The sequence below is a fragment of the Ptychodera flava genome, chromosome 10 (genome assembly GCF_041260155.1).
Source record: "Ptychodera flava strain L36383 chromosome 10, AS_Pfla_20210202, whole genome shotgun sequence".
NCBI classification, from domain to species: Eukaryota; Metazoa; Hemichordata; class Enteropneusta; family Ptychoderidae; genus Ptychodera; species Ptychodera flava.
Genome location: NC_091937.1, coordinates 26,058,940 through 26,082,019, shown reverse-complemented (window position 1 = coordinate 26,082,019; position 23,080 = coordinate 26,058,940). Strand labels below are relative to the sequence as shown.

Below are 23,080 nucleotides of genomic sequence, written 5' to 3'. Positions count from 1 at the left end.
CGATCTCTTGCAAAGGGCGCTGTCGACTTCTTGCCGATCAAATATACGTTAGAAAGGTTGCCCGCCGAAGATATTTAAAACATATTTTTGGCTCTAATTGTTGTCTGCTATGATAATCTGTACCAGATGCAAATTAGTGGCAATTAGCTTATCGCATCTTTGGTCTTCCCTCTGTCGTCTTGGTTTTGACGAACGAGATATAGGATATTGCCACACAGACTTTCCAATGTCGGATCTTTTTTGTTGCTAAAATGTTTTCCTTCCTATTTTCTTGTCTTGCAAGAGTCATATGTAACAGAGGAAAAATCCAACATTTAGACAATGTCTCCCTAAACCAGTCACCTTTACATCGCTTCGCCTTGTTATGAATAGTATGGAGACAAACGCATTTATATTCATAATATTGTAACGTAATGTCATAACATTTTGTTGAAATATATTGAAGGATCACTTAATGCATTAAAAAATAAAGAAAATCACTGTAATCTTGGTTACCATTACAAATGTGCCACAAATGTAACCACAGAAAGAGCTACTCTAATGAATCGATATATCTTGACAGAAGAAAACATGCAACTAAAATATGCAAAATATAAATTATCAATTACTTTAAAACTTTAACAAAGTACGATATACAACTTCTGGATAATTTCGAATACTTTGGGCCAACAATGCTGAATATCACATCATGTTACTTTTTTGAAGATACTAACAACATTTATTAATTGCCTCTGCTCTCATTTTTATAAGTGTGATACCCCATGTCCCCTGATGCAAGACATAAAGCACTGACTGTGTTACGGGATCCTAAAGTTTGCATGACGTTTACATGGCTTTTCTCTTTCTACGAGATGAATTGGCATCTTTCCATAAGGCACTGTGTTCTAAATTTCCATGGTTGAAACGGGTGGTACACTCGCTATATATGGAGTTCTTAGCAATATGCCTTTTTTTAATCGGTGGCTATAGTGCACAGGTGCAAATACAAAACCCTTGGGGTCTTAAATGCCAGGAAAAGATGCACACTATTGTTTTCAAGAGCGGTGAAACATACATGTTATGGCATTACAATTAGATCTTTTTGGACGTAGAAGGTCAAAAGTGAGAGACAATATCAAAAGTGAAATTATTTAATTTTTAAGAATTGCTGCTATGTATAAATATAAGTTCCAATGGCTGGAATATAAAAGAATGTTTAACACCAGGAACAGAATATACGATTGTTCCTGTTACTCTAAACAATGTCATACATGTATTTTGTAAAGGGGAAAATAATTTTGCATGTACCCTGATTGAGACCATCCAATCTCTTAACATGTAAGAAAATATTTTCTTAAAAGCACTTAGGCATAAATGCGACTTTTTACTTTTTTGAGAAGACACTTTAAAGTAACATTTTTTGTACGAAATCTTCACAAATAAATCTGTTCGCAATAGCACAGATCGCAAATGACGTCATGTTTTTCTCATTAATATGTATAAATAAATATTCGTCCGCATTTCCCGCATAAACGACAACAATAATCCTGCTAGTGTTACAATGGCAACTAAAAGTTACACTTATTCGTATGAATTGATGGCTCAGACTACAAGATGCAACATCAGCTGCACATGCAATGACAAAATTTGTCCGAATTTAACGCAGCGTTGTCCGAAAGTCGAGAGCGTGCTGCTTTATTTAGTAACAAACCTGAAATCGCGATCAACGCTATCATGACAACTTTTCGCGCACAGATGACAGGATGAAAACGCTATGAACGAGCTAAACGTCAGGAGCAAAATATTTTTTTTCTAGAGATCTGATACTGTGTAACTTCATATTCTGTAATATTTGACCCATCGAATGGTATGAAACGGACCGTTTTTGCAAGAGCCAAGCTTCGGCTATTCGGCGACAATTTTTTACTAATAACAGGGATACATTTCGTCGAAATAAAGAGCCTTACATTTGATAATAATAATAGTAATAAGTAAGTACTAATAAAACGCCATATATCCGAAAGCGCTGAACAAAATGATAAAAAACAGGCAAATAGAGCAGAATAATAAAAAAGTTCAAAACTATAAGAAAGCGACATATATTGGTATAAAAAGATGGCAAACCAAGAAAGAGAGTGAAAACGTCACTTAAACAATACGCATGCTTAAAAGGGTTGGTTTTAATTTTGCATTTAAAAGATTTCACTGTATTAGATCGCTCGGGTCATTGAGGTCATCGCCACCACAGAGTACCATAGACAGTCTATGGTACTCTGTGGCGATATGGTACTCTGTGTCGCCACAGACTGTGGCGATGACCTCAATGACCCGAGCGCCCTAGAGTTCCCCGAAAAGTATTCCAAAGCTGTGGTGCTGCATGATCAAATGGTCGATCACCAAATGATTTCAGTCAATTGGCACTCCAGCAAGAAATACATTCGGCCAGATTGGCGATTACCTGATGTAGAGTAATCAGATGATCATCGCAGATGATGTCAAATGGTCCAGCTTGAATGATGTCAAATTTAACGATTTGTTCTCCCGAGTTTTCGTGCGACCTACTGGCTGTACTGGTCGTGATGTCTACGTGTTCGCTCTCACAAATCGCCTGTTGTCGATTTTCTTGCAAAACTGGCACGTTGCCAACTTCTCTTCAGACTGTCTCGTACTGGTTCGGGGTCGACTTCTTTGGGGTATTGTCATGGAAACTCTCATAGGCCGCGTTCACTCGGAAGTATGGGGTTTGGTGACTGCAACCTTCATACGCAATGTTCTCGCGAGAATATAAAGTCGGGTCAGTCTCTTGTTTAAGTGAGTTGATATTCACCTCGGAATATTCATTCAGGTCAACCCCTGGGCTTTCAGTCGTCTGCTTTGATCTTTTAAATTTTATGAAGCAAGCCGTTGTTGCAACAATCGCGCAAATGACAATCAGTGCTCCTGCGCCTCCAACTGCCGGATCAATGATAGATTTTGAAGAATCCGACTCTACTTGCGAATCCGATGCAGTTGTACTGAGAGATGGAACGCCCTCATCAGTGCTCACTCCTCCTTGATCTGTCACCGTTGACGACGGGTTTGCATATCCACCAGCGAACAAGCGAGCCGATGCGTTTCGAGAACTGAAGCCATAGTCGACCTCACACACTATGAAATATATGTTACCTTTGATGGTTTCGAAACCTGCTATTTCAATGGTTCTATTCATGTCAAGATAGTTCACATGCAAATGTGAAACATTGTTTAAATTCAACGTGTTCTCTATATACCATCTATAGCTCGCTATAAGCTTACTAAGTCTCGCGTTTTCTGTACAAGTGAATGTCACATCCTGGTCTGGCGAATTTACAACAATCTCTTCCGGGTCTATGTGGACATTCGGTTGGTTGAAAACATGAACAGGACCGAATGTACAGAATCTGTCCTGTTCTTCGGGTTGCCATAACTTGCATGAATATGAAGTTCCGTTGTCTTTTACCTCAAAATCCAAATGCAATCTATTGGACACGGGAGTTTTAGTCAAGTCATTTGAGGACTGAGTGACAATGCTGAGTGGAGTGGAGTTGTTGGTCCGTAACCACAGCAGAGAAATGGGTAGTATCCCTGGTTGTGATATACACTGCAGAGTAACTCGATCTCCTTCGAAATACTTGCCTGTGTTGCTACGGTTATGAGACACACCATCGTCATCAGCACAGATAGGGTATTCGTTATTCGGGATGACATAAATAAGGACTGTAATGGTGCCTGAATTAAAGATCTCATCATTGCTTGCATTGTAAACTCTACAATTGTAGCTTCCACTGTCCCTGTGCGCCGTGTACCAATAGAATGGGTCAATGGTTAAGTTATAATCAACATCAATTGTGTAGCGGTTGCCGTCAGTAAGTTTATCGGCCTCACCATGATCCGATAATTCTGACCCCTCACTTATTTTTTTGTTGTTTTTATACCAGAAAACCGTTTGCCCGACTTGTACGTTCGATACCCCACACTGCAGTTGTAGACTATTCCTTGTACTGTCCCCGTAAATAAGAGTCCTTGAGATGTCATTTGGCAGCTGATCAGCGAATGTGACCGCAAACGTTGCCAACACTGTCCATCCGATAAGTTGAACTTCCACTATAGGCACACTCTTGAGAAGGAAAGTTGGCCACATTCTCAAAGGACACTTGCCCGATTAGAATCTGTCAGGAATTGACGTCAATTATGGGGTCAATGGATTTTCCCGTACAGTTGTGTACATGAGGAAGTTTAGGTGGTCTTACTGTGAACAAAAGCGAATTGAAAACAGTTCACAGTGAGGCAAGTCATCTACGGGTCAAAGGATACCAGCTCATTGGGTCAGCATAAGAAAAATTTCATAATAAGAGCTCTTTGAAAGTTTTCGCACTTTAAGGTGAAAGCCACATCTGTTATTATATTAGTGGAGTTTTGATGCGTCCGATTAATTTTGATTGCTTTGAAATACAATCAAAACAGATTTCAAATAAAAAAACAAACAAAGAAATACTGTACGCTCACCTAAGACATCTCACATTCTGTACGCACTCGCAAAGGTTATTTTAAGACATCATGAACTTACAAGTAGTAAGCTACGGAAAATTATTTCGACGGAGACGAAGAGACACGAATCCCGCTCATTTCACGCCTTTATTGGCATACAAGGCATAACAAGCTTATGAAAGACATATCGCATAATTATACATCTTAAATTCATAACTGGGACGTCAAATGGGCCGAGTAGTGACTGCTTTCTGATTTATAGCTTAGGTGTGTGACGATATCCTGGCCGCGCTTCTTACCTTTCCGCAACTACACGTACAGAGCGAGAGAGACCGTTTGGCATTCGTCCAATAGGTTCCATAAAACATTCCCAAAGTGAACGAGTCCAAAGGAGGCCTCAAAGATAAAATGCTCTGCGTAGGAAGTCTGGAAACAGTCGATATTATGCCTGGAAACAGTCGATATTATGAAAAGCGCGTTCCGTGTGTCATCCAGCGAACTCAAAAATCCATTGTTCTGAAGGGTAGATTTATAACAACAATAACAAAATAAGGTTAATACGAAAATAATGCAACAGATGTACTCAGACATATTTGATGGAGGGGTTGTCCTTTTTTGTAGACGGGTGTACGCATTCTTTTGAGACCAAACTTGGTTTTGATTCCATCCCTGCGTAACCTTCGTTAGTTTCGCGTAGCCAGCTTATGGGTGATGTCATACTTATATTGTTGTATTTCATGTGTGATTTTCCAAGGCACCTTGTTTTGGAATTTTGCCAATAAAGGAGGGCATACAAGCATGTCGTAAGACCTTAGATCAAACACCCAACGAAACTCCACCCACGGATACTATCATGCGTTTCCTAAAATTAGTCGTGTACAATAACAACTTTGTCTTCCACAATGAACACTTCTTACGAATTCATGGCACAATTATAGGTCAAAAGATGGCACCTAGTTGTGCCATTATTTATGTGGGTGATCTAGAACAAAATATTCCACAGGGCGCACCCTCAACACAGCTCCTATAGCGCCGTTTTATCGATGACATTTATATCATTTTAATGACAAACCCACAAGCCATAGCTGCCCTTTTTAATTATCAACTCATATCATCCCACTGTCAAATTCGCCATGGAACAATCGCATTTCTGGACGTCAATGTTCACGTTGATGGTAATGGCAAATTTTGACTGCTTTATAAAAAACGACCAACAACCATTCAGTATCTCCATTTTAATTCTTCACACCCTTACTGGACATCTTACATCTTACTGAACTACAAACTTTTCTCTTGGAATGAGGCTTCTCAAAAAATCATGCGAATCAAATAGAACGTGTTAAGGCCATTCTTCCCCAGAATAACCTCATTGCAATGTCAGGAAAAACAACCACAATACCGTATCCCCCAATTTAGTTGTCACCACCTTCAATGCTCGTTATCATGACTTAAAAAAATATCTCCTCATACAAATTACCAAGATGTACACAAGCGATACCAAATATACCAATAATGTCACGCCGTCCCAACAGAAATCTCCGCGAACTTTCTGGTACATTCTGACATCACTGCGTAAGTCCAACTCAAACCTGATTTCTTTAAATGCGGCTCAAAGAGGGAATGCAACTTGTGGAAATTTTCATCAGATATTAACCATTTTTCTGGCACTGCCAATAATGCCACCTATGAAATACTAAACAACATGAGCTGTAAGGGTAAGAACCTCATGTACCTCATCACATGCAAACGTTGCTCAAAACAATATGTAGGGGAGACTAAAACATCCTCTACACTACACGTTTCAATAATCATCTTTCAACAACACGCCACAAAAAGACACCCCTGTAGCCAATCATTTCAATACTGATCACCATGATATCAAATATATTACGATTTTTGCTATAGTGCAAATCAATGAGCCAGATGATAAGCTCCAGAAACAAATATAATCACTGTGGATCCAGAATCTAAATACACTTTCACTCGTTGCCTTAAACATCAGCCAAATATTCAAATTAGTAACCAACATTCGGAAAATTAAAAGGAGTCACTGTTAACTAGCGTCTAGCTTGCATTTTTTTCATGATGGTGGGGCCGGGGGGGGGGAGGCAGTAATTTCATTTCACAAAATTACTGCATATTTTATGCACTACAGACCATTTGATCATTGTTCCACATTGATGTTGTCTGTCAAGTTGCATTTCAACGATGTGAAAACTTTATAAGTAATGCGAGCAGAAAAATAATATTTCTCTCCCAAAGTTAACGTTCACTTCTAATAGAAAACCCTGAGGTCTATTTTGAAGAGATGATATATTCTTGTACACTCTGTTTACTATTAAAGATATTCTTTTATGTGTATTTTGAAAGTTACAAACTCTCAATGTTGGAAAGAATTGTTGTTGAAATCATGACACTGCGTTGGATCCATTAAACTTCGATTTCAGGGGTCGGAATACACGTCACAGTGGATCTTAGTTCCTGCTCCTTCACTTAGTAATTTGAGGATACACGATATATTCACCACGTTTGCTATGTATATGATTTGCACCATCCTGCCTGCTCGTCCTTTAGTGTGTGGTTGCCCAATATATATATATATATATATATATATATATATATTATAATATATATATATATATAATATGATATAATATATATATATATATATATATATATATATATATATATATATATATATATATATATATATATATATATATATATACAACTTTTGCTGTTTAATCACGTTTCCCTCTTCACGGAAAACCTTGGTATTATTCTGAAATTATCACCAGGAAATGACGATAATGAGTAATCATACATGAATCACAGGTTTTTCGCCATATGCAGTCTATGATATAAAAAGTTGGTCCACAGATTAAATGCCACATCGCTGGTCCTCTAGGTTCTTCTCATCTGAGAAATGGGTTTATGGAGGATTAAGTAAAAGAAATTGAGAATTTCAAATAACTTTGAACGGGACAGAAGCTTACAACAAAACTTTTAACCTTGTTCCCACTTTCAGCAAAATAACACTGTAGTCTCGTGCGCTGTTTTATTCTTCGTAAACTGTCGTTTATCATATGTATCTGGCAGGGATGTATGTGAACTTGAAGTAAAAGCTAAAACTATGCATCTCAGCGACCAACTTAATTATCTAACCACTATTTTCGTTCAAATTCTCCAACGCAGCACAGAAGCATGTTGTAAATTTACGAAAGAAAGACAAGCGCTGGGAGAGTCATATCTACGATAATTACAACACAGACAAAATAGTGTGATAAACATTAAAAATTCACAGTTAGTATTATATATAACTTGTCATTTAAAAAGTGGGAGGTGTCTAATATTATCATGAATTGCAATGATGACACTAGAAATTTGGAAAGCAACAGTGTCTAGAAGAATTTACTGTATCATTGTTTATTAGTGCAGTATTTGCTCTGAATACAAATTATGGAAAGTTTGATGTCTCTCTATCAATGTTCCCTTCAAGAATTGTTTCATCAAAAATTCCTACGTTGCTATATCCGGTCTTGTTGATACTTATTCAGGTACACTTTTTTCACCGACATGGCTCAACTGTGCATATGACGGGTCACTATCACCTTCATGTCGTCTTGTCATCAAATTTGCATATCCATCATCACCGACCAGCTCGCTCTTAACATCTGAACTTTCATCAGTCACAGGAGCTAAGTGTGCGTATTCCGCTTTTGCATCACCTTCCCTGCTTCCCAGATTTACAAGAGCATATCCGTCGTCCCCGACCCTTCCTTGATTAGAGTCACAATTGGTGGTGTCAACGAGATTCAACGAAGTGTACATAGTGTTAATACTCCCATCACGCCCTTCGACAGTCAAATTAGCATACCCGTCGTCCCCGACCCGTCCTTCGCCTACTCTAGAACTTATCTCAGCCGTTTGACTAGCTGTGGGTCCATAGCTGTGGTGTTTTCAGACGGGATTCATGCCTTTTACGGGCTGGTTTTGACTTTTACGATTTTAACCCCGCCACCACAGCTATGGGATATTCCATAGACTAGCGTCCATGTTCCGCCGCAAGCACCCTTTGCGCAAGTTTTGCTCGACGATATTTCGAAAAATTTTCCATCCAAATTACAAATTGCCAACACTCATCGACAGCTTGGTTATTAGGGACTCAACAGACCAGAAATCCGCTCAAAATTCACTGAAATATTGCCTTTTTTCTAGGTTTGCCCGACATGACTACACGGAGACCGCCATTTTGCTAGCGTAAAACTGTTGGTCGAGGATCCCTGCAGCACGTCACTACAGTGACGTAGGCGGTGACCTCTCAACTTCTAAACACAAACTAAGAGATTCATCGTGTGATATCGATGACCATCGTTCGTCTTATGGACATTCCCAGTCTCACAAAACTGAAACCAAACTTTTACTTGGGGGAAAAAGTTCAGTCCTAGGATCTATGTAGTAGTAGTAGTAGTAGGATCTATGATTATTCGTGGCGCGCGGATGCTGGCCGTAATCTCTGAGTTTGTGTTCAGAAGTTGAGAGGTCACCGCCTACGATGACACTTCGATGTTGCTAGATCCAAAGATCGCATCATTACTTGAATTGTAAACTCGACATTCGTAGTCTCCACTGTCCCTGTGCGCCGTGTACCAATAGAATGGGTCAATAGTTAAGTCGTATTCGCCATCGATACTGTACCGTTTAAGGTCGATAATTTCATCATCGTTACCATCCTGTAATAAATCAAACCCGTCGCTAATCTTCTGGTTGTCTTTGTACCATGAAACGGTTTGCCCGACTTGCTCGTTCGATACCCCACAATGGAGTCGCAGGTTGTTCCCCGAGGTGTCCCCGTAAACAACAATCCTGTAGAGAGTATTTGTTTCCTGGTTAGCGAAAGTCCCGGCTAATGTGGCAAACAGTGTAACGCCGAGAACTTGAAACGATCGCCATCTAGCGGGCAAAATCTCGAAGATGAAAGGTAGCCACATCCGCATATTCTGTCCGATCAGAATTTTGCCAGCGATAGATTTGATTGGCACCTTTCTTCCTCTGTTATCTGTAAGTTAGTGACGTAGGCACTGTGAACAATAACGAGGACTGGTAAAGAATACCTTCCAGTGAAGCAAATCATCAGGTCAATTAGGTCAAATTGCATAGGTACACAAACACGAGAGCGAGAGAGAGCGAGAGCGAGCGAGCGAGAGAGAGAGAGAGAGAGAGAGAGAGAGAGAGAGAGAGAGAGAGAGAGAGAGAGAGAGAGAGAGAGAGAGAGAGAGAGACTAGATTCATGGCATGGGCAATAAAAAGTTGCTTACAACCTTGACTGGAGTATTAAATATCAAAAACATGGAAAATTGGATTTAATGTATGCTTCTTTCCATGTGAAGAAATTCTAGGTCCTTAAGTTTCTGTGTTCGTCTTCAATTTGCTCTTGAAAATCGGCGCCGGCGAGAGGAACGAGTGTACGTTTGAAGTAATGGCCAAAGCACATAGCAAGATGATATTTCTTTCGAAAATTCTGAAATGGAACACTTTTAAATCAGTACTGCACAGGCATATTTTTATATCCTTTAAATAAAATCAAGTTTATTAACTGTTACAAATTGAAAATAAACAATTTCTTTACAGCATTTTCTCTTTAAAGATACAACATGGTACAGAGTAAAGAGTGTTATGCCTGGATTTTCTTTTGGGTTTTTCAAAAGCTACCTTTCGCAAATGTTTTGATGATTTTGAGTCTATTAGGCCGACGAAACAATAACGACAAACAGAGATATTTGAAGAGTAGGAATTAACTTTCACCAAATTCTTCACTTCAAGACGACTAATTTCTCATTTTCTTATCGTATCTCTGCCGATTTTCTTGTCATGTGTTGTCCGAAATAGCGGTATCCTAAGAGCACCGAGTAAATTCTGTGTCACCATGCATAGCTCAATTCAAAACACGTTTCCTGCGTTCGAACTTGTCGCTTGTTTTGTTTCTTGTGCTTTTGTCTTCAGTTTGAGTATTGATCCACTGTTTGCAGACTTACTTTAAAAAAGCTGAGTTCTAATTATCGTTGACGTCTTCAGGAGTCTTGTCATTTCTAAAAGTCTCTACGTCATGAAGACTTTTGAAGTAGTGCTCAAAGTACACACTAGACCCATCACATTCATCTGCGTCCGCGTGGTGGCCTGTGCCGCCGAGATTACTTGCCGCCAAAAGTGGAAACAAACAGACCGGCGCCAACAAAAACGTCACGAGGCTGGACTTTCCTCTATCGCCGGGGCAGAGAAATATATCAAAGGCGGTCCAAATCCCGCGCCAAATGTTGAGGCATGCAAAGGTAGCTACATAGAAGAAGCATTCCTCCAGTACAATGTGCAGGAGTTTTGATCGCTGACGTAGTTTTGCGGAAAGGACTGCGCATGGGTATTGCAGGAAATAAAGACTAACTATCAAGCAGTATCCCACGGAGAGCGATACTATCATCGACTTGCACGAGTTCCCTGGGTATAGCAGATTCTCAATGATTATCCAGGTTCCCCGCCAGTGGCAGATTTTCAGGGTCTCCAAAATGACTTGCGTGAAAAATATATCCGCTATATAGGACAGTTGCCTGTCTGGGTTGGAACCATCGACGCTGAAGTAAGTGTTGCATTTAAATATCTCTCTGTCATGGTCCAAGCTGATGAAGACTGGCTGATTTGCCAGGTTCTTGCTGGCGCGGACAAGCAAGAGAAAGACAAGAGAAATAGCAATGCTGATTATAGCGGGTGTGTTTGTCGTCCCGGTGAAGTAGTCTAGAGAATTCCAAACACCTCGCCACTGGTTCACTGAAGTAAACCACTGCAAACAGATAAATATCCGACTGTAAATATGCCAGCGAATTGTCTTGAAAGGGAAAAGCTTGTCGTGCACGTCTTGTAGCAAACTCAAGACAACAGTCAGCAGAATTCCTAATACTAGTGACACTATCGCACTGACGTCTGGTTTATGCGATAGCAGGTACACGTCCAGTAGGCCCCACACGCCTCGCCAGCCGCTGACCACTCCGAATACTATCACAACAGCACATATGAATACATCAGCCAAGTGCAAGGCCAGCAGATTCATGCTCTTTACATAAATATCACGAATATATCCGATTCATTCTTAAATGAGGTTTTGCGCGGACAGCTTCACCATAAACAGCCTGTTCTTTTACAAACCGTAGCCTCTTGAAGGTTCTACTTAGCGTACATTCACTGTCAAATCGATGGCGGTATCGTGGTTGTCACATGCGTCCAACTTGTCAACCAAGCGTCACGAGACCAAGTGCCGTCCGCCATGTCACATCGCGCTGGGTGATACTGTCGCCTGTGCTATCCTCGTATATATTAATAAGCGAGCCACTTTTGGAACTTCATGTTGTGTAGAAATCATGCAATTTTTAGCCACCACAGCCAAATTAACGCAAAAAAGGAAAATATCAGACTTTCCATCAATCACTGACTGTCTATAAATATCCAACATCGACCAAAACTACATCTGCAAGGGGCGTATCCAGGGCAGCTGTCACTTTTTTCGTTCGACTTTGAATAATTGGAACAGCAAATGTCCCATTATGTACACACGTACTTAAGAATGTGAAATTTGAACATTGAATGCAGTGTCTTGGTTTGTTGGGCAATGACTGTTTCTGCAGATCCAAAACGAGGTTTTTAATTTTTAAAAGAAGTAATCAAAATGTGAAAAATACCATATAATTGCAATTGCAGTGGCGCCACTGTCGTCAAAAGGAAACGACCAATACTGTTACGTGTGGCGTAACCTACACACACGACATGACAGTTCAGCTATCGAGGTGACACAATTTTACGATATTAATACTATACGACTCTTAAATCTGTCAAAGCAGCCGATGATGTCATTGGTTGTGCTTCGACAATAATTTTACCAATCTGTTTGAATTCCAAATTAATCAAACTGAATAAATGAATTACAATCCAGAGTGACAGTTATCTGAAACTAAACGAAATGATTGAACACGTATGCATGAGAGGTCGTTGGAAAACTGTTATTGTAGTTGTCAGGTAAATTACATCACGGTGTGATCGATCCGTTGAAACATAGAGATATTGGTGAAATATAATTTGGTCGGATAAAAATATGTGTTTTTCCGATAATATGTCTCCGAAAATAGGGTATTTAGGTCAAAGGATGTTTAAAACTTTTCTCTTTTGTTGGCTGAGACCCACATAAAATACAGGAAAATTTAGACAGTTTCCTCAAAATGTTTTTGAAAAAGCGAAAAAATGCCCAAGATCAGCGGTTTTTTTTCAAGAGTAGGTCAGGTTACAAGAAACACAATATTTTGTTTGGCCTGTCAAATGTCGTTTCTATTCGATTTTTGTTTTCGAAAGATTCTAGCGTATTTTTTACTACAAATTAGTGTCAATGTTAAGATAAAAAAACCGTGTTAACGTTGACGGTCAGAAAGATCACCGATGAAATCTTCAGTGAATGACGAAACAGTACACCGTTACAACAAGACCTCAGATAGTTCAACTTCTTCTTTTTCAACTTTCCGTATCTTTCCGGCACCAATATTGCGCGTTTCAAACTTTTCAGGTTTCCTAAAGAACATAAAATGAAAGACAAGTACGGTTTAAAGATAGATAAATGGATTGAAATGACAATGACACGATTGGAACTAATTTTGGATAATTGGATAGTGAAGTAATGTCTGTTTAATCTGCAAATGTAAGCTCATCTGCTTTCCTTTTTAAACTATACACTTGTTTCCATGAGTAATTTGTAATATTGCGACATTCACCTATAGGGCACCCAACATTTTTGAGAATTTTGAATAACATGAAGACCCAATTCACCCAAATTAGTTCAAATTGCATTCAATTTTAATACTTAAATGTTCCATTTATATATTATGTACAATCAAGATGATTTTCGCTATCGTTTAGTGCTCGAAAATTCTTTCATAGAATTATGTGCCATGTCCATTTTACACTAGTGAAAGTTTTATATCATGAAAATCATTATAGACTCATATACTTACTTGCCAAACTGTTCACCCCTCTTCCATGGTTTCCGGCAATTTTGTTCCCCTGGTCTCGGGCAACGGGAGAATCAACAGACCGGCGAGAACTGTAGCGCCCCCAAAGACGAGAGAAGGAAGTTTTGCCCAGACGTCGCCCATCAGTAACAATTGTGGCGCCAAAATGCCTCCTATACGAGCACACGTCGAACAAAGACCTATACCTATTGATCTGCGCGAGAGGAAAATTCTGTCAAGACTAATATTTTTTTGTGGAAACCTTTAATTTCGGATATTTTTACCGATCATAAGCATTGGTATTTGACAATGAGAGTATTGATAATTAAACGAGAATTTCTTGTCATTAGTCTCAATTCGATATTACATCCCATAAAACCATTTCTGTAGACCTCCAAACATACAATAGAGCTATAGAACATCAGTGCAATAATGACATTCTCTTGTAATATGCAGAGTAATGCAAACTGGCACATCGTTATTCTGCACAAATGAATTCACAGAAACGGAAGACGAGTTTTAAACATTCATAATTCTATCTGCAGACGTCCAGCGTTCTATCACAAAAATAGATTAATGTCTCGACTGTTCGATATGAATGACTCTATGAAAATAAACATCGCAAAGATGATGGTACAATCGCTATACTATTACTATACTCGTGTCATGAAAGACGAGGGCACCGGACGCTATTTTTACTTTTTGAATTTAATAACAGGTAAAAACTAAACTATTTTGAATGTAAGCTAATTGTCTGCCTTGTATCGTGGCCAAAATAACAAAGTGGGTGTTTCCTGGTAACATACCTCCGAAAATTAGGATAGGTAGGTCGGAGGATTTTTTCGCTTTATTGGCGGAGACCCATAAAATATTGTAAAATTTAGCAGTTTTTACGATTACTACCAGGCTATACATTAAATCCTCTGCTAGTTCTTATATGCAGAAAAAAACACGCAGACATTCTTTAAGTGTCCCCGTACTTCAGAGGTTGACCTTTGACCCTCCTTACCTGACAGGTGTCGGGAACAGTTCAGCTGAGAACACATAAATCATATTGAAAGAACAGGCAATGCAGAACTTGCTGGTGGAGGCAAGAGTGATTCCAAGCCATACCAGACTTCCGCCTTGCAAAAAAGAAATAATAAAAAGAATAGTTGTTGATCATATAAACACGAAGTGTCGACACACTGTCTTTAGACTTCACGGCTTTGTTATTTTAGTATAATTCATAGTATCCCTTTACGATCCAGGAGGATAAGTCGAAGCACAGTTACTCTATCCTGGTGTACAGGACCCGTCGTTGAAATGAGAAAAACACAACGGAACTAACTGCATTCATACATAGTTAGCATTATGTATAGACATGCTTATTTATATGTAAAATATTATCAATTATCATGTCTTGACACACTCAATACCGAGGTCAACTTTGTCTACAAAATACATCATTTTGTGGCATATTTATAGCGATATGCTGATCACACACCGCTTATGTCACTATTTTGGTTATTTTGTTGCCCATCGGCGTTCATGTTGCTTTTTTGTCTCCCCTGGGCAGTTTATTTTGATGCATTGGAACATGAACACGCCTTGCTTTCTTACTCTGGTGTATCTTCAAAGCGGCAGTCCCCAGTCGCTGGTTCTATCTGTTTATATGATTTTAGTCCTTAAAAGTTTGTTCTCCTCTGAAAGTTGAGCTCAGTTAGTCTCTTTGCCCAGAGATAAAGCTGAAAAACCCCGCCCCTTTAAGCTGATGCCCCGCTTGTTATGATGCAAAAAAGGCAACAAACCGTTAAAAGTTGGGGACTCTGTCCCAGGGATTGAGCTTGTTCTAATCCTTACGTGTATTAAGGAGATGTTTTAGCGTTTTTTGTCCATGGATATTGTAATCTAGTCGGTAAATTTCCTTGAAAGGCAACTTTACACCTGACACAGGCATTTAAATCCCTTCTATCGTGGCGGGACTGTGTCTTCACTTACATGGTGGAAGAAAACCTGCACAAACGCATGTTATTCCAGCGATTACCATCATATAAAAGAGAGACCATCGTCGACCAAGTCTCTGCCAATCCATAATGACTATGCCGAGAAAGGCTCCCGGTATTTCGACAGCTCCGGACACAAAGCAATTTACGTAGTCGCTGCCGCCGAGGTTGGAAGTGTTGAAAGCTAAACCATAGTAATGCAGATTGATAATCACCCTAAAGGAAATAGAGAATTGTTTTTATCAAACGTTCAGATATGCACGATAAACCTCATCAGTCTTGGAGTGTTCCCCAATTTACATTGGCAACTTCGTTTTTTTCAATTTACTGTTATGGTATAGTAGCAATGAACCACACCCAGTAACGGTGTACCACTCGGTTTTGACCAGTTCACTTCATATATGCACCCGCTATCGCTGGTGCATGTATGTCGTGGACTGGTCAAAATCTCGTGCTATACCGTCTCTCTAATTATCATATATATGCAAATAACTAATACTGTTGATAGACTGCGTTATTTCGATATCGAAATACAAATATAGACCAAGGTATTTCAATGGTTTGGGTCACGTGTCATTACAATAGACAGTGTCATCAGTGCTTTGAACTTGTAGTTACCGTCGTGATATCCAGATATGTTGCGTTGTGATTTTGAAGAGCACCGCCTCCAAGTTCAGTATTACGTCAGAGCAATTTGTTCAAAATAGCCAATTTACTATTCACTAACGACGTCACGGTGACAAATCGTCACACCCTACGCATAGGTTTCAAGCAGTACGGTATCGTATCACACACAAAAAATATAAATAAAAAATCATTACCAGCCGTAAACTAAGATAAGCGTCTTCTTCCGCATGTTTGGAAGTCTCAAGAGATCCAGCATTTCACAATACGATTTCCTATCTTCGTTATTCACCTGGAAATGATAAGAATTGGTTTATTTCCATAAAAAACCCAAACATTTTCTAATACAGCATATGAACAATGTCGCTTTTCAGCGTTACAGAAAGTAAAGTAGACTGTCACCAGAACTTTAGATGACGTCATGTTGATTGCGATGACCATGGAGATACTGCGAATGGAAATGGATAAAACAGGCAAAACACCTGAAAAATCCCAACAAACTCAATAAAATTGGTTGACATGCATATCAAACCCCAATGTTTAGAAAATTAACCATGTTTATCATCCTGAATATTGATAATTGTTTCACAAATAAGGACTGTCATAGTGTGTTTGTGTGCATAGGAGCATTTTAGCATTTATTAAGCATAGGAGATGGTGTAGAACGCAATTTTCAATAGTTTTTTTTGTCTCATAATGGCTACTTCTGATTAAAGTAATTAAAGTAATTAAATCTGCCACAAGTAGCTAGGTTTTTCAACTTTTTAAAATGCTCCCTTGTATAATTTGCAAAGCATATTTAATGTCGCTGGGTCGATGTGCGCATGTACACCAAAGGTGTTTAATATTTGTAATTTTATGCAGATGACATAAAGAGGAAAATAATATACCTGTCTATCAGTATCGATATTTATTGTTTTGTCAGGGTTCCAAGATTCACCGTAGAGGTCGTCGGGGACTGGCCTTCCGTTGAGGCGCCCAAGACGTCTGATAACCTTTTCAGCTTCTTCCGTCTTCCCCTTGGATAGCAACCACCTTGGAGACTCTGGGACGATCCTGTGATACATACAGTGGAAACGACTGTACTGATTAGAGTACCACACATAGCTATCCTGGACATAACTTTCCTTCTGTTATCTCCAACCAACGTCTATTTAGAGGCTATTTCTTCAAGTGTATCTATGCTGTCGCTTTGACGTTAAGTCTCAGAGCTGAGATGTCGTCTTGCGAGAGTATTTATGTGGAGTGTCGAACTACAAGTTTTATGTTTTGGAGATGAGCCTTACACCCGGTGGTGGCAGTGGAGCCCTACATGAGAAGAGAAATAGTATATTTCATACACACGCTATGGGCATTCGCTCGTGTCACGTTTATATATCTGTTACATTGTAGCGATGATTTTTATTATCGATCGATCAATCAATCGATCACTATCAAAAGGGATTTATGATAATTATGACGATGATGACGACAATTATGATTATAGTGGTTCTGGTGGTAGTGATGATATGGCTGACGATGACGATCGCTATGGTTACGAAGATGGTGTATGATGATGACTCCCATTGTAAGAATGCAGTAGAAATTTGAGAGTCAGAACTTATGATAGAAAATGCAATACTTGCCACCAATAAGAAAGGAGAAGAATACAAGGGAGATTGATGACGAGTTGAAGGATCCGCCATACCCGGATGTAGTACGCCTCCAGCGACAGCAACATGTAGCCAACACCAAAGAATATCTTGTACGCCATTCCTACTTTTGTGCGTTGTGACGTCCCAGCAAGTTCTGTCACTGAAAGATGTCAGACAATTAGAGTAAAATATAGCTGTACTGGAGAGAAGTACATGTTTGGAGCGAAAGAGAGGACGCAAAGGGCGAGAATCTGTAAGCTTCGTTTAGAAGAAAACACGAAAATGGCGGACAATACTAGCGAACTAGCGGGAAGAAAGCGTTATCTATGAGGTTAATACCTTTTACATCATGAATAAGTAATCAGCATTTTAAGGAAATATTTCAGTTTACAATCTCGCCATACTAAAGAAACTTGATCTAACTGTAACATATGTTACCGTGTCTTCTCGTGTCGTCTCCCATATCAACTTTCAGCGCTGGGGATACGAATGTTGAACCATGGATGTAAAAAATCTATTTTTTACATCCATGGTTGAACAAGCTTTGCCGGTGCATTTACTCTTCGTTGTTATGGTTGATGCGTGTGGAAATTATGTAACATACTTTGAAACGAAGTCGACAAGGTATAACGTCTCTCTGTATTAATTAAATGAGATGACTAACATCCCATATTTAATCCAATTCTGGTAGGCCTATATTGTTGAGACAGTTGACGGTGAGGGATTTTGACGTATAATCATTCTCTTAAAGGTATACAGTCACCTGTAATCTAAATATGCCCATATATGGTCAAAGGGGCGTCCCTTGGTATTCAAAATGTCACGTGAGGGCGCTGTTTTAAAAAAGCGGGCACCGCTTAAAATCTGTGATTGGTTAGATATCTCTTTCCATGGTAACTGTGGCAAAATTGGAAAAGGTGACAGTATACCTTTAATGAAAACTCGAATGCCAGCGCTGTTGCTATAACTTTGTTCCATTTCGATGTAAGCTTTCTATCGTTGACAGAGTAATGGCATATCTGCTCTAGAATCTGCACGTCGCAAAAATGCTGGTATTTCAGAATGGGTCAAGTTGTATTAATAGTCTCACTCATCAAACACAAATAGTCGGACTACTATCGGAAGATGGCGACCTTATTCTAGAAAAAAAAACAAAACTATACGTCACCCAGAACGAATGCCGCCAAATAAACGCAAATATAGGCCACTGCGATGCAAAAACGTGAAAGTGCGAAGACTTCATAGTTGGGTGAAAATGCCGTTAGCGTTCCGCAAGTCACAATCAAACTGGCTCCCACCATAAGACCGCGTTTACGTCCATATCTGCAAGTAAACCTTCTTGATGAGCAAGAGAAATTGCTTCAGAAATCTGACATATTTGTCAGCATTGCCATCAACATTAAATGAAATTTTGAACAACAACAAAACCCCACAATGAAAATGCATTGGAATCAGAGAAATTTCATTCGTTTGTAAACACCTTACAGTGCCCTGTGACACGTGTATCAATCGTGTAAATAATTTACGATTCAAATTTCTTGATAAAGGCATTGTCTTAATTTTCATTTCTCGTTTTCCTCAACTTTGCCATACTATAGGTAAACTGTTCCACAACTTTGAGTCCGTGAGAGAAATTGCATTGGCCTTCTTCGACTCCAATGAAAATTCTGTAGCAGTTTTACGAAACCCATGATGCATAAAAAGTCCCAAAAAGTGATCATCGATGATTTGATGTTCAGCTTAGAAAAGTAGGACTGTTGGCAGATATGAGTATCCGGTTGGACATTTTGACAAGGTTGAAAATGTCGTTCTCGAAAAGTAGATTGTCTAGAATGCATTTTAGCCAATAAACGACAATTCGCCGACTCTCATCATCCACTGATTGGTCAATTCAAAACAGCTGCTATGCATGCATGGCAGGTGTAGTTGTCTTTATTGGACGACGGATATATGCGGATAGGGGTGTAAGTGGAATTTATTGCAGAATTACGGAAACTTTAAGGGATTCTCACCTGTCTAAGAATATCCCGAAGACAACTGAGCCTACCAACGTTCCCAGCATGAACAAGGAAGTTGAAAGCGAAATCAGATACTTCCGGTCACACACCAGGTCGAACTTGACGACAAACATCAAAAATCCAAACAAAGAAACAAGGAAACGCATGAAAAACAAGGAAAGATGAAAGAACCTTTCATCCCCAAAAAATGGATCCTCTCTCTCTCTCTCTCTCTCTCTCTCTCTCTCTCTCTCTCTCTCTCTCTCTCTCTCTCTCTCTCTCTCTCATCCTTGTCTGTGCCCTGTATGGCTTCCTGATTAACAAGATATATACAATGAGATACAGGTTTTTCGAAAGTAATCACGTGAACAATTTAGTTCTGAACAAATTTATATGTAAACAGTATATAATTTAGTCGAATCAGACTTCTAAGTATAGTATGGTAGCGTGTATGTGCCATAAATGTATAAATGTGGAAATCAATTATCCGAGTAAATCTAGTGCAGAGAAGGAGTTTTCGAACAAGTTTCAGAGTACCTGTTGAGCCACCGTAGATTTATACTGTGATCTGTCGTACTCCCAGCCATGGTCACACGGAATTTTCGATTCATTAGAACTCGGTGTAACACCGTCTGCGATTGAATACCGGATAGAGTCCACTGTTACGTTGTATCGGTAACACTGGCTGTAGGTAGACACAGCGCCACAGCCGATATCAACTTGCTCCATGGGCATTGTCAGGGCTTTAATCAGCGCAGCACAGTCAGTGGTCGTATTATTCTTACAGACATCCTTGCGAAGTTCCTCGGCAGTCGGGACTTTGCACCACGATGGCGTGCTCGCCATGACGAACACAGGGGATATCACGTCCATTGATGTCAGCATCGCGGTGAGTCCCAGTAGAAAGAACACCATCATCTGGTAGCTACTACGCTCACCGAGAATGTGCTTCAAGACGTCGTCAAACTGCAGCATCTTTACTAGATGACAAGATAAAGTATCAACACAGTAAACACTCCAGTCAAAGAAGTACAAATTGCTAATTGTCTCTCTCAAGTGTTGCAGTAAAGGATTAGTACCTGCAAAGCCTTTCAACGACTTGAAAATATTGATGTAATTAAAATGTTACGTATGAGCAATTTCGATTTTCGGCAAGGGGCCAAGATATTTTCAGAATGGTAATATATCTGTAAATATCTTTTCACAGTCTGCAAACTGATTGACGAGCTTGGTTTGTGAAAGGAACGCAGGAAAGAGTTTGAATTTGGTCTAGTTCTCTATCGATATTACTTTCCGCTTGAAAAAATCAAAACATAAAGGAAAACTTGGCATGTCTTAATAATACCTTAATAATCCGGCGACGGATGGAAGCACAACTTGTATCTCCACAGTGTCCCAAAAAGTAAAGAGATCGGCTTGTAGTCGCTGACCATGGTCAATCACGTGACAAAGTCTCCGCCTTTCGGCAGATGACTGACATATATTGGCTTGTTTACCTTGAAATATTCATGTTATCGATTTTCAATTTATTTTGAGGAAGAACCTCATGTTATTCATACCGGTAGCTATATGAATACACCAGCCTTAGAGCTATTAAACACAAATGAATCACGAATGTGATAAAGAAGTAAACGTTTTTAATGGCGACTGAATAGTTATTCCATCGTAATCTGAGCAGTGTCTCGCAACTTTATGTTCCGTTCGCTTCGAGAAATGAAATTGTAATCAACTATGGTAGTGAGTTAGTTTTCAGGAGTTGAGTACCCAACTCATCACAAATATAGCATTTTTGCTTTGCCTCTTAACCCCGAACAACAACAGATTTCTAAATTTAGTAAGTGTTCAGCGATGATACGGGTGTTTCAAATGAGAGCAAATAGACTAGCTCTTTATATATATTTAAATCAAAGGTCAGACTCTGTGTGTCTGTGAGACGAAGCTCTATTTCAATGTGCGATAAATCTGTGCTGAATTCAGAGGGCAGAACCCTCAGTGCATTTCATATCTCGTCATTCGTTAAGAAAACGTGTATTAGATTTTTCTGCTAGGATTTTGTTCACAAGCTTTCGAATTTCTTGACATACACAGCAATTTCAAATATCTTCAGACTTTTGCTCTGAAAGGTGCTGCTAAACTCGGTAGCGAGGTAGTGTAGAAAAGGCCTCTTTAATATACTACATTACAATTACATCGCATAAAGGTCAACTTCCAAAGCCCCTGTGCTCTCACAATAGTCGGAAACCATTGGAAGGTGGCCCGCAGACCCACGATAGACAGAAAAACAATTCATATTCCCAGGTTAAGAGCAGTTGCTCTGAATGACAGAAACAGAACAGTCCGATTCATTCGATATCAAATTTCACCTTTTAACACTGTACATTTTCCAGGTATGGGTTACGCTTTGGCCACCATTTCAGTCAGAATTTAGGCTGCATATTAATGAGCGCAGTCACCTGACAAGATCATGTGATCAGCACATCTGTACAGTGGCAAGATTGGAAATTAGACGACGAAACATCGAACGTTGAAGTTATTTGCACGGCTTCACTTTTAAGTCTCCGACTTTGTACTTCTATAATGACATTTTGTTGTGAAATGACGATTATCGTCTATGGATTTTTTCTCAGACGTGATAGACTATCCATCCTTTCGTACGTCCGGCAGTGATTCAAAAATAAGTGATTTTTCGTTTTTCATTCAATGTCGACATAGGGTGCTTGGTTTTGGAAACCACGGAGGTAAAATTACTCCATGGGCAAATGAAATCTAAATTCAAAGGTAACTCGAAGGTAAGTTTGAAGTAAATTCAATTCAATCACTGCACTCGTACTATTAAGCAATGACAGCCATGCTTACCATAACGCAAGCCTGATCCTATTCTAGCTGGCAGCTTACCCAGCGGTAGAAATGGGTCAGGGAACCAGACTAGGGACCGGACGAAGTCCAAGGCTGTATGTATGATAGTATGCACATGCACTTGTATGAAAAGACCAGTGAAATTCCATATTTTGTATGGGATGCTTGGCTTGAAAGCAGGTGTTGACTGGGCACGGCTACTGTGGCCGAGTTTGTAAGAGTCTTAAATACATGTAAAGTTCACAACTACGCCCAGACTGTCACGTTGTACACAACTTTCGCCTTTGATACCTTTCTTTCATTTATTCCAAAACCAATTTGATTTTCCGATATCTACGCGCCATGTTACAATCATGTTATTGGTAAATTTGTTGGTGCGTTATCGGTTAGGAATATTAATACGTTATCAGTAAATTTTTACTACGTTATCGGTTAGAAAAAATTACTACGTTATCGGTTCG

General features: G+C 39.4%; 1 protein-coding gene across 2 annotated transcripts; it reads right to left on the bottom strand.

Moving 5' to 3' along the window:
- Window positions 1–10,060: 10,060 nt before the first annotated feature.
- On the bottom strand, window positions 10,061–21,187 carry LOC139142346 (organic cation transporter protein-like). 2 transcript variants are annotated; one of them, XM_070712259.1, is made up of 11 exons: window positions 21,109–21,187; window positions 20,301–20,743; window positions 19,779–19,882; window positions 18,935–19,089; window positions 17,758–17,926; window positions 17,023–17,188; window positions 16,330–16,424; window positions 15,504–15,724; window positions 14,533–14,647; window positions 13,527–13,737; window positions 10,061–13,086 (listed from the first exon to the last, which is right to left on the bottom strand). In XM_070712259.1, exons 2-10 carry the CDS (start codon window positions 20,736–20,738, stop codon window positions 13,539–13,541), a joined length of 1,662 nt encoding a protein of 553 aa, XP_070568360.1. In that variant the 5' UTR covers window positions 20,739–20,743; window positions 21,109–21,187; the 3' UTR covers window positions 10,061–13,086; window positions 13,527–13,538. The 2 variants fall into 2 exon arrangements, with proteins under 2 accessions (XP_070568360.1, XP_070568361.1); XM_070712260.1 differs by lacking the exon at window positions 21,109–21,187 and having other exon boundaries at window positions 20,301–20,815.
- Between the last annotated feature and the right edge of the window lie 1,893 nt (window positions 21,188–23,080).

Coding starts and splice junctions, on each gene's coding strand:
- LOC139142346 (XM_070712259.1), bottom strand. CDS start 20,738: ATGCTGCAGTTTGACGACGTCTTGAAGCACATTCTCGGTGAGCGTAGT. Junction 19,883..20,300: donor AATCTACGGTGGCTCAACAG/GTACTCTGAAAC, acceptor TTTGTCGTCAAG/TTCGACCTGGTGTGTGACCG. Junction 13,738..14,532: donor CTGTTCCCGACACCTGTCAG/GTAAGGAGGGTC, acceptor CCTCTCGCGCAG/ATCAATAGGTATAGGTCTTT.